The sequence below is a fragment of the Hyperolius riggenbachi genome, chromosome 12 (assembly GCF_040937935.1).
Source record: "Hyperolius riggenbachi isolate aHypRig1 chromosome 12, aHypRig1.pri, whole genome shotgun sequence".
NCBI classification, from domain to species: domain Eukaryota; kingdom Metazoa; phylum Chordata; class Amphibia; order Anura; family Hyperoliidae; genus Hyperolius; species Hyperolius riggenbachi.
In genome coordinates this window covers 175,208,625-175,220,683 of record NC_090657.1, presented here as the reverse complement: position 1 = coordinate 175,220,683, position 12,059 = coordinate 175,208,625, and the positions used below count along the sequence as shown (strand labels likewise).

General features: G+C 48.5%; 2 protein-coding genes across 12 annotated transcripts in view; one reads left to right on the top strand and one right to left on the bottom strand.

The window, feature by feature from the left end:
* Positions 1-12,059, top strand: part of PPDPF (pancreatic progenitor cell differentiation and proliferation factor) — a 230,667-nt gene that overhangs the window by 119,615 nt on the left and 98,993 nt on the right. The window lies entirely within an intron of this gene.
* EEF1A2 (eukaryotic translation elongation factor 1 alpha 2) overlaps positions 1-12,059 on the bottom strand; it is a 51,883-nt gene that overhangs the window by 7,351 nt on the left and 32,473 nt on the right. For both annotated transcript variants that reach the window (XM_068263701.1, XM_068263702.1), the window contains exons 4-5: positions 10,669-10,965; positions 1,590-1,740 (exon numbers count right to left, since the gene is read on the bottom strand). In XM_068263701.1, coding sequence (XP_068119802.1) covers positions 1,590-1,740; positions 10,669-10,965 — 448 coding nt within the window. The remainder of the gene's footprint in view (positions 1-1,589; positions 1,741-10,668; positions 10,966-12,059) is intronic.

Below are 12,059 nucleotides of genomic sequence, written 5' to 3'. Positions count from 1 at the left end.
GCAGCTAATCTTGTCAGATCGGACAATAATGTCAGAAGCACCTGGTGTGCTGCATACTTGTTCAGGGTCTATGGCTAAAAGCATTAGAGGCAGAGGATCAGCAGGATAGACAGGCAAATAGTACTGCTTAAAAGAAAATACATAGGGCAGCCTCCATATACCTCTAACTTCAGTTGTCTTTTAATGTCAATGGGAAGCAAAAAAAAACAAAACGTATCTCACCTAAGGAGGGGGAAGGCTCTGTGTCTTATACGGCCTTCCCGTTCCTCTCACGGTCCCCGAGTTCCACTGCTGGCTGCCCTGGTAGCAGTATCCAGCTGATTAGTCGAATACTGCTATCTGCCACCGCAGAAGATTCGGAAGTCTTCGGGAGCCCGAGTGCTCCTGAAGATGGGCCACTACATACTGTGCCTGCGGCAGCACCCTCTCTCGCGCATGCGCAGTATGAAGCCGCCCATCTTCAGCAGCACTCGGGCTCCCGAAGACTTCTGAAGCCTCCCGCAGCGGGGGTTTCCAATGGAGGAGCCAGTGCTGGAATGCGGGGACTGTGAGAGGAACGAGAAGACTCTCTATAGAAACCAAGGCCTTCCCTCTCCTTAGGTAAGTATCTGTTTTGAGGGTTTTTTTTCTGCTTCCTATTAGATTTAAGTTCAGCTGCTACTATTCAGACAGTGTCCAAAGTAATCAGTGGAAGGTGCCTAAGTAGCATCGGAAACAGCGAGCAGCCAAGCCAAAGGTTGGACAGCCAGATTCAAGCCCAGGTGTCCTCCAGGTTGTTGGAGTAGTCTCCAAAGGGTGGCGATGACTAGTGCTTCCCCAACTGGACCAGCCAAACCAGGAGCTGGAGACTGACCAGAGGCCTAAACCTCAGTGGCCCTCTACATCTTAAGTCTCAAACTCTCCTCTCGAATCTCTAGAGGAGTTATGGTTCACCATGAGCTTGCTGGGTAGTCTGTAACACTGGGTGTTTCGAGTCCTACCCCATAGAGCCACATTAATCCATGCCATGCACTGATAAAGACCAACCAGTATGAAACAGTCTATATGCATGTTGGATTATTATGGCTATGTACAAATAACAAGCATAACATCATTGCATTCCAGCGGATCTGCAGGTGTGGCTAGCTTACAGGGACAACAATGGGTGATTTGCATATTTAGCAGTGATGCATTGTGGGACACCTCAGAAGCACACTCCAACCTGAATTATTGCAAATACTCTCTGTTTTAAGAAAGCAAACTCCTGTTTTCTATAACATTTTAGTAAGAGGGCTTTTTGGTCCTTTCTAGCCCTTTACACACTCATAGGAGTTCTGGTTCACCATAAGCTTGTTGGGCACTCTGTAACTGTGGAGGAGGAAGACATCCATACAAACCCTCAGATTCCACAGATTCCAGAACACTCTCTTACATTCGCCAGTTTATAACACATGTACACTGCATGGTAGCCATATATCTACTCTACTGGAGGATAAAATTATTCTGTGATAGCTGCCACTCTTAGTTCCTTCCCATGGGGTCGGAGTTTAGCACTGTCCTCACATGTATAACCATCTCAAGACAACAGCTCTGGAATTTTGGTTACTCGCCTCCGATCTTGTAGACATCTTGGAGGGGAAGTCTCAGGGGCTTGTCTGTGGGACGAGTTGGGGGCAAGATCGTGTCCAAGGCTTCCAGGAGAGAAACTCCATTGGCGTTGCCTTCTTTCCTCTCCACCTTCCATCCTTTGAACCAGGGCATCTGCAGGCGTGGTAACCAGAAGGGGGCAATAGAATCGGAGGGGGGAAAGAAAGCGATGATAAGACTGTAGACCTTCATGAAGGAACGTAACATATGTCAAAACGATTTTTACTTCTGAAACTTAATAGCTAGACAACCTTCTGAACCCCAGAAGTCCAGGCCATTGCAGAGTCCTACCAGAACTCAAATGAGTTTCATTTAAACCACAACAAAAACACCACAACTTGGTTATGTTTGAAAATGTAAACAATTCAAACAAACACACCCTTGGCCAGCAGTGGAGGGTTGGCAGGAATTTAAAATGGGTAAATTGTCTGCCCAACAATAGATTTCAAACTCAAGTATGCTTGGTACTTGTTACATTGATCAGGAGACCATTTGGTGTATTTTGATGGAGAGGTAAGGGTTGAACATTTTTGAGACCCTCAGTAATATGGTGCATGAAAAGGACACCTTAAGTGAGAGGGAGTTGGAAGCTGCCATACTTATTTCATTTTAAACAATGCAGATTGCCTGGCTGTCCTGCCGATCCTTTAATACCTTTAGCCAGAGACCCTGAACAAACATGCAGATCAGGTGCTCTGAATGAAGTGTGACTGACTGGCTTAGCCAAAAGCTTGTTTCAGGTGTGTGATTCAGACACTTTTACAGCCAAACAGATCAGCAGGACTGCCAGGCAACTGGTATTGCTTAAAAAGAAATAAACAGAAGCAATTTTACTCATCAGTTTATTTCCACTACAGTTCCTCTTTAAGTCTCCTCGGAAGGTATAGTGGCTCCGCCCACTCCCTTCTAGCCACACGGTTGACAAAGTATTGACGCACGCTGAAAGGTGAGCTATGTAAGAGCCTTGTTTGGACGGCAGACGGTCCGCTAGCAAAGGGCCGGGGTCTTTTTATAACTGGCTTTATAGGATCCGATGCCCGGGGAATGTTCTGGACGGGACCAGGGAGATGATAGCGATGAGTCAGCCCCCTGTGTAGCTAAATGGAGAGGCTGGAAGGGGTGAGGGGAGGAGAGGAGACACTGCTTTTCCATATTAAGTGCAGACTGGCGCTGAATATACGCACTCTTGTCCACTTTAAAGGGAAGGTCCGAGGTGATTAAAAATGAAAAAATCCACTTACCGGGGGCTTCTTCCAGCCCCTGGCAGCCGTCCTGTGCCCTCGCCGCAGCTCCGTTTTCCGTCTGTGGCCCGGGGTCCCCTCTGGTGCAAGATGTCCACTGTACCAGTGCGAGCGGCTCTCAGGGTCGCACTTACGTCATCCGGACTGTACTGCGCAGGTGCATTGGTTCTGTGCCTGTACAGTACAGTCTGGATGATGTCAGTGCAACTCCGTGAGTCACACGCTGCAGCGCAGTAGATGCCGACCTGGTGAGGTCGGCATTTTCACTGGAGGGTACCCTGGGACACCGGAGCTGCGGCGAGGGCGCAGGATGGCTGCCAGGGGCTGGAGGAAGCCCCAGGTAAGTAGATTTTTTTTTTTAATCCACTCGGAGCTTCCCTGGGCTGGGGCCCATAAGAGCGATTTTGGCAGCATTTTTGGATCACCAATATTTCCCAAAAATGCTTCGTCACTATAATTAGATGTTGGGGAAGCCACTAGTGCGATTGCGATTAGGGTTTATCACAGTTGCAGGACATGGAGCATTTTGGGCGCATTTGTGCTCAATGCTATATCGCTTTGAAAAACGATTTTGCAGCGATTTGGGGGTTGAGCGTTTTAATTTTTAAATAAAGTTAATTACACTTACCGATTACCCTGATGTCTGGCTTCTGTCCCTAGACCCGCCCCCTAGCAGAAGAGCTCATAGGCCCTTCTCTGAATGCTCCAGGGATCGGGAGCACGAGGAGGGGGGGGGGCGCGTGGCTGAGCCGCGCATGTGCGCAAGCCCTCCACTGGCGGATGCTGACTGGAATTCCGGGAGTTGCACCACCAGAAAGGAGGAGCTGAAGAGGACTGCGCTGCTCATGGGGCTGGAGGAAGCCCCGGGTAAGTATAAAGTAGCGATAGTGAACCATCTTAGGTTCGCTTTAAGGTAGCCATACATCTAGAGATGATGGGCAGATCGACCAAGACACAAATCTCCCTCTAATCCAATCTGATTTGAGAGAGATCTGTCAGCTGCCCATATACACCACAGGCCGATTCCCGATCAATTTCGTGTTTAAATAAATCCGGAATCGCCCTTCTGGCGCCGCATTCGCTGCCTCGACCGCCCCAACGCTCTCCCCTAATAGTCACTGTGCTCCTCCCACCCGCTGTCCAGTGTAAGTTATACATTACCTGTCCATGTCTGCCTCTTGTCCGCTGCTGGCTCCGGCTCCATCCATACATGTCACACGCCTACGTGTATCCAGGCAACCACGTGGAGCGTGTGTAGGATGGAGGACGGAGCCAGCAGCGGACAAGTGATTGACACGGGCTGGTGATGTATGGATCACAGTGGCAGGAGGGGGGGGGAGGGGGTGTAAGGGTGACTTATTGGACAATAGGGGGGGACAGTGTCGGAGGTTTCCTCACATTCATCGCTCATCCCGATATCATTCACCATTACCGCCACGTACTCGATCAACCATGATTGCCCAACATCTTGCAGGATGTCCGATCGACATGCTTGTCTCAAAATTAGTCAAATCGGGTACTCAATCAGCTGCTAAGTCGATAGATGCATGGGCACCTTAATAACTAAGATCACATGATCCCCGGGGAGGAGGGTACCCTGTGAAGTAGATAACCAACACCTTAACGTTGTGTAAAATAGATTAGCGGACTGCTGCTGTTACTCATTCAAAAGTCATTCAAAGAAAGAGGACACCAGCGACCACAGGGAGAAGTGATCATGGCATTCCGGTGCATGGGATTAATTAATACCATGTTATAAAAGCCACTCGAAGACTAAACAACTAAAGTGTGCTTTTCAAGGGCTAAAAGCGTTCAAAGCATATCATTAACCCACAGAAACTAACCTATAATGGCCATCAGGGTTCCTTCAGCTATTTGTCTACAGACCTGATGAAGTGGTGAATATTACACGAAACGCTTTGTCCACCACTTACAGTAACTACTGCCTGTGTCTTTTTGCTTATGCTCCTTTTTAGTTTATTTTTTTTACAGTCAGTTAATGTTTTTGAAGGCATCTCCTACAGTTCCTAGATATAAATTGCCAATGTTACAAATGTCATGGTGACCGTTTATATTCAGGAGTGTCTGAGTCTCACATAGACAAGCATTTATTAGGGCCAGTGTACTTGGCCCCTTAAAGTTCACCTGAAGTGAGAGGGATATGGAGGCTGCCATATTTATTTCCTTTTAAATCATACCAGTTGCCTGGCAGCCCTGCTGATCTTTCATGCATCAATAGTGTCTGAATCACACACCTGAAACATCTGATCTGCATGCTTGTTCAGGGTCTATGACTAAAAGTATTGGAGGCAGAGGTTCAGCAGGACAACCAGGCAATGTGCATGGTTTAAAAGGAAATAAATATGGCAGCCTCCATATGCCTCTCTCTTCAGTTGTGCATAATCACAGAATACTTGATTTGCCCTATGCAGTGGGGAAGGGAATTTGGGATAGGCAAATCTGGACCTGGAATGATGGTTGGTGATTGCTTCAGCTGATAGTTTTAACTAGGGTTGGTGGTTTCAATGTGCATGGTTATCATACCATGCACATCGTCAAAATACCGGTTTTTCTACTTCCGCATTCGCCGCCCGTTGCCGCCCGTCACCACTCAGTGAGTCGGCTCTCAGGCGCCGGATATGACGCGCGTCCAGTGAGTACGCGGCTGCTGGAACGCACAGACTGCCTCCCGGGCTCCCACTAGCGGCGCACTATACAGAGCACTTCTCCTGAGTCCTGGGCTGGCGTCATCAATGACGCTCGTTCCCGCCCAGCGTCTCTGCACTCTAAGTGAATGAACACTTAGGACTGAGGACTTGGCTGCTGACAAGTGAGTATTTGTCCCCTGACTCCCCTCTCTCTCCCTCTGGCTCTCCACCTAATTCTAGCTACACCTATCCCTATGCTGCGGCCACCTACCACTAGCTACACCTATCCCTGGCTACCTATTCTGCGCCACCTACCACTGGCTATACCAATCCCTGGCTACCTATGCTGCGCCACCTACCACTGGCTACACCTATCTCTGGCTACCTATGTTGCGGCCACCTACCACTGGCTACACCTATCCCTAGCTACCTATGCTGCACCACCTACCACTGGCTACACCTATCCCTGGCTGCCTATGCTGCACCACCTACCACTGGCTACACCTATCCCTGGCTACCTATGCTGCACCACCTACCACTGGCTACACCTATCCCTGGCTACCTATGCTACGGCCACCTACCACTGACTACACCTATCCCTGGCTACCTATGCTACGGCCACCTACCACTGGCTACACCTATCCCTGGCTACCTATGCTGCAGCCACCTACCACAGGCTACCTATGCTGCGGCCACCTACCACTGGCTACACCTATCCCTGGCTACCTATGCTGCACCACCTACCACTGGCTACACCTATCCCTGGCTACCTATGCTGCACCACCTACCACTGGCTACACCTATCCCTGGCTACCTATGCTACGGCCACCTACTACTGGCTACACCTATCCCTGGCTACCTATGCTACGGCCACCTACCACTGGCTACACCTATCCCTGGCTACCTATGCTGCGGCCACCTACCACTGGCTACACCTATCCCTGGCTGCCTATGCTGCACCACCTACCACTGGCTACACCTATCCCTGGCTACCTATGCTGCATCACCTACCACTGGCTACACCTATCCCTGGCTACCTATGCTACGGCCACCTACCACTGACTACACCTATCCCTGGCTACCTATGCTACGGCCACCTACCACTGGCTACACCTATCCCTGGCTACCTATGCTGCAGCCACCTACCACAGGCTACCTATGCTGCGGCCACCTACCACTGGCTACACCTATCCCTGGCTACCTATGCTGCACCACCTACCACTGGCTACACCTATCCCTGGCTACCTATGCTGCACCACCTACCACTGGCTACACCTATCCCTGGCTACCTATGCTACGGCCACCTACTACTGGCTACACCTATCCCTGGCTACCTATGCTACGGCCACCTACCACTGGCTACACCTATCCCTGGCTACCTATGCTGCAGCCACCTACCACAGGCTACCTATGCTGCGGCCACCTACCACTGGCTACACCTATCCCTGGCTACCTATGCTGCGGCCACCTACCACAGGCTACCTATGCTGCGGCCACCTACCACAGGCTACACCTATCCCTGGCTTCCTATGCTGCGGCCACCTACCACTGGCTACACCTATCCCTGGCTACCTATTCTGCACCACCTACCACTGGCTACACCTATCCCTGGCTACCTATGCTGCACCACCTACCACTGGCTACACCCATCCCTGGCTACCTATGCTGCGGCCACCTACCACTGGCTACACCTATCCCTGGCTACCTATGCTGCACCACCTACCACTGGCTACACCTATCCCTGGCTACCTATGCTGCGGCCACCTACCACTGGCTACACCTATCCCTGGCTACCTATGCTGCGGCCACCTACCACTGGCTACACCCATCCCTGGCTACCTATGCTGCACCACCTACCACTGGCTACACCTATCCCTGACTACCTATGCTGCACCACCTACCACTGGCTACACCTATCCCTGACTACCTATGCTGCACCACCTACCACTGGCTACACCTATCCCTGACTACCTATGCTGCACCACCTACCACTGGCTACACCTATCCCTGGCTGCCTATGCTGCTGCCACCTATTACTGGTGGGTGGGGGCACATTATTTAATGTAAGGGGGTGGGGCCCAGGTCCAAATAATTGTTTAATACCGTATACCGTAATACCGTCATACCGTGGTATTTTTTTTGACGGTTATCATACCGTGGAATTTCATACCGTTGCAACCCTAGTTTTAACTACAGCTAAGCACCCTGCTCTATGGAAAGAGAAGGGTGACCAGTGCCAGCCGAGAGGCCAAACGGCAGAGCTCATTCAGTGTAACTCAATTTGTAACTCGGCGGGGCGGATCCCTACGCAACATGGCGGGAACTGTACTCACACTAGATTGTCATCTGAGATGATAAAGAACGATCGCATTGGCCAAGGAAAATCAGTTTTCAGTGTTTGATTTGGGGTGAATACACACATCCAATTTTCACTTGTCAACAAATGGCCAATTTTAGCACCTCCACGCAGTGTGAAGACCTACAGATCTGGAATACTTTGTGCAAGAAAGCTCTCATACTACACAGTAGTGGTAAGACTGGCCAATCAAAATATGATGTGTGTATGGAGTATGGCTGGGCCGTCCTCAGAAGCACTCCGTGATGTGTGGACTTCTGAGGCTGGGTGCACACATAGCTGAAACACTAGCATTGCGGAAAATGCTGCGTTTTTGCCTCTAATGAAAGTGTATGGGCCGCATGAAAAAACGCGTATAAAACGCATATGCATTTTTAAAGCTGCGTTTTCAAAATGCTGGTTTTGTTGCATAATATGCAGGAATGCTGCCAAAACGCACATAATGAAAGTTAATTGGAACGCAGTGGTATGCGTTTTTATATGCGTTTTTTCCCAAAAATATTTAATTTTTACTGTATTTTCGCTTCCTGCTGTCTTCAATCTGATTTGCATAAATGAAGATATAAAAACGCATACAAAACGCATATGCGTTTTGTATATGCAAACCGCAAATGCATTAAAACGCACGCATGAACCCATGAAAAACCGCATAGCAAATGCACCAAAAACGCAGTGAAACCAAAACATGCACACAACATTAACATAAAACGTGACATAAAAATGCAGCCTTTCATGCAATGTCATATGTGAACCCAGCCTGAAGGCTGCGGAACTTTAACCTCCCCGGCGTTTAATTTCTGCATGATTTTTGTACCAAAATAAGTATAATTTTCTTTAAAGGGGAACTGAAGAGAGAGGTATTTGGAGGCTGCCATGTTTATTTCCTTTTAGACAATACCAGTTGCGTGGCAGCCCTGCTGATCCTCTGCCTCTAATACTATTAGCCATAGCCCCTGAACAAGCATGCAGCAGATTAGGTGTTTCAGACTTTAAAGTCAGATCTGACAAGACTAGCTGCATACTTGTTTCTGGTGTTATTCGGATACTACTGCAGAGAAATAGATCAGCAGGGCTGCCAGGCAACTGGTATTGATTAAAAGGAAATAAATATGGCAGCCTCCGTATACCTCTTACTTCAGTTCCCCTTCAATCGTCTCTGTATATTGTAAACATTTTTGCGGTCCATTAAAAGTCAGCAAGCATGCATACAATATAAAAAAGCACTTCACTTTTTTTGTTTTTATTAAAAATATAAACCGTATTCTTCAGAATATAAGATGCATTTTTTCTCCCCCAAAAAATGGGGAGAAAAAGTCCCTGCGTCTCATATTCCAAAGACAGTGAGTCCCCGACTTATGATCATTCGCCGATATGAGCCACAGACCCGCCATGACGTCGGGGACTCCTGGCCTTGTCCCCCTGTGTGGTCCTCTGCTCCCCCCCCCCACACACACACACACGTCTCCTCCACTCCCCGTGTGTAAAAATAACGAGCAGCAGCGTAGCTCACCCCACACCATGGGGCAGGAGGGGACACACAGAACCACACAACAGGACAAGAGGGGACACATAGGACCACACACAGGATCACTCAGGGGGACCGGAGGGGACACACAGGAACACACAAGGGGAGCAAAGGGGAAACACAGGACCACACAGGGGGACCAGTGGGGGACATACAAGAAGACCAGTGGGGACCCAGAGAAACTCAGGACCACACAGGGGGACCAGTGGGGACATAGGGAAACTCAGGACCACACAGGGGACAGAAAGGGACGAAGAGGACACATGGGGGACACAGGAGGACATCTACAAGACGCTCCTGAACAAAGGACGCACCAGGCTTAGTATATATTATATGTATATTTTTCCCCTGGTTTTTGCTCTCTAAACCTAGGTGCGTCTTATATTCCGGAGAATCCTATATTCTGAAAAATACAATACAGTTTTTTTACTTTAATGTTTGCTGCTATGGGCAGGCATTGTGCAGTTGGCAGGGTTTGTATAATGTCATTCAAACGACATTGTTTCCCAGCATGCTCGCATGTCGTGTGAAATGTCTTTTCCACTCGCACACACAGAATTCAAACGACATAATCCTTTAAAATATCGGTGTGTGTGAACAATGTCGTTTAAACGACTTGTCGTTTCTTTTTGCTATAATGCTGTCTACGTGACGTCCCTTGTTTGTCTGACTTCAATCTAGTGTGTGTACAGATCTTTACATACCGTAGTCATATTTTTGACACTGCTAATAGAACCCAGAACAATTGATTCTCCTGCAGGTTTCAGACGCTACAGTCAATCTTAACTGCATTTACTGCACTGAAGTGAAATCTGATTGGCTGTTGGGAGATATAAGGATTGGTGTAAGGGCTTGTCTCCACTACAAGCAAGCAAATTTGCACGCGAATTCGCATGCGTATGCAAATTTGAATGTGTTTGCAACCTTTTTTCATGTGAGTTCGCGAGTGTAAGCAATTTTTTTTTCTGTCGTAACTCATCACTGTTGGCATATGCACACGAAAATATGCAAAAAACCCCATGAAAACGCAATAACTGTGCGGAAAATTGTTACGGAGTCGTCCGTTTGGTTTTTTTTATGCCGGGGGGGGGGGGAAGCGATTTTCGCCTGTAATGGAAACAGGCACATTGAAATACATTGCGTATGTGAGTTTGCATGCGGCTAATGCATGCAAATTCGTCATAATGGAAACAGGCCCTAAGATCACAGCTTTTTGTTGTGCCACATTCACAAGCTATTGTAGTTAAAGAGCGGGGGTATTAAGGCACTTACATTGGGAGAGGGCTCCAGCATGTTGTCCCCGTGCCAACCAGAGATAGGCACGAAAGGCACAGTGGCCGGGTTGTAACCGATCTTCTTGATGTAGGCGCTGACCTCCTTCACAATCTCATCGTAACGCTTCTCGCTGTAGGGAGGCTCAGTTGAGTCCATTTTGTTCACGCCCACAATGAGCTGTTTCACACCCAGGGTGTAAGCCAGGAGGGCGTGCTCTCGGGTCTGGCCGTTCTTGGATATTCCAGCCTCAAACTCACCCACACCAGCAGCCACGATCAGCACCGCGCAGTCCGCCTGGAGAGGAAAGAGAACGTGTTCTGATTCGACGGCTCTCAGACCATTCATTCCATCATCCCCGCCATGTCTCACAGTACTTCTACAATACATTGGTAAGGATGGTGAATGCATTACAAACATGGCAAACAATCTTATGACAGCGGTGAAGTAACTACCCCATAAAGCTGAAGGTGGCCATACACGGTACAATTTTTTTATTTTGATTTGATTCGATCAAACCAATGCAATTTTTCAGTTGACCGGAAGTTTTTAAGATATTGTATAATTTAACATACATGTGTTTGAAATTGCCACTATTTCAGGGAAATTGAAAAAGTTGGTTGGCTAGAAAACCCTCCTGCATGGCAACTCACTAATCAACTTTTCATAATTTTGCATTTTCATAGAACTACATTTTCCACTGTGTGGCCTCTTGTGATTCCGATTTTTTTATATGATCCGATGTTTGATTCCGATTAACCCCATCCCAACTGCCTACCGATCGGCGGCGGGAGTGTAGCAGCCCAAGGACCGCCTAACACCGATTGGCGTCAAGAGCAGGGGGGCGTGGATTATGCATGATCGTTTCCTGTTGAGACATGGAGTGGAGCTCCGTGTTCAGCCTGCCAGCCGCCTGCCAGCCGCGATCAGCAGCTGGCAGGCTGTAAAATAGAAAAAAAAAGATCCGGTATTTGTACAGCGCTGCAATCTTAAATAAAAAAAACAAAAACAAAAAAACATTGCAGCAGCAATCAGATGCCACCAACAGAAAGTTCTGTTGGTGGCAAGAAAAGGGGGGCAGATTAATTAGTGTGCCCAGTTGTATGGCTCTGCAGTGAGCTGTTAAAGCTGCAGTGTGCTGAATTGTAAAAAATGGCCTGATCACTAGGGGGGTGTAAGCCTGTGGTACTTAACCTCCCTGGCGGTAAGCCCGACCTATGGTTGGGCTAGCCACCGCAGGGAATCACATGGCCCCGGGAAGAATTTTTTTAATAAAAAGTGTTTTATTTTGTTAAGCTAGCGATTCGCTAGCTAACCATGTGGCCCAAGTCCCTCCGGGCCCCACCGATCGCCACCATTATACGCACCCTCAGGGATCCCGAGATGGCGCA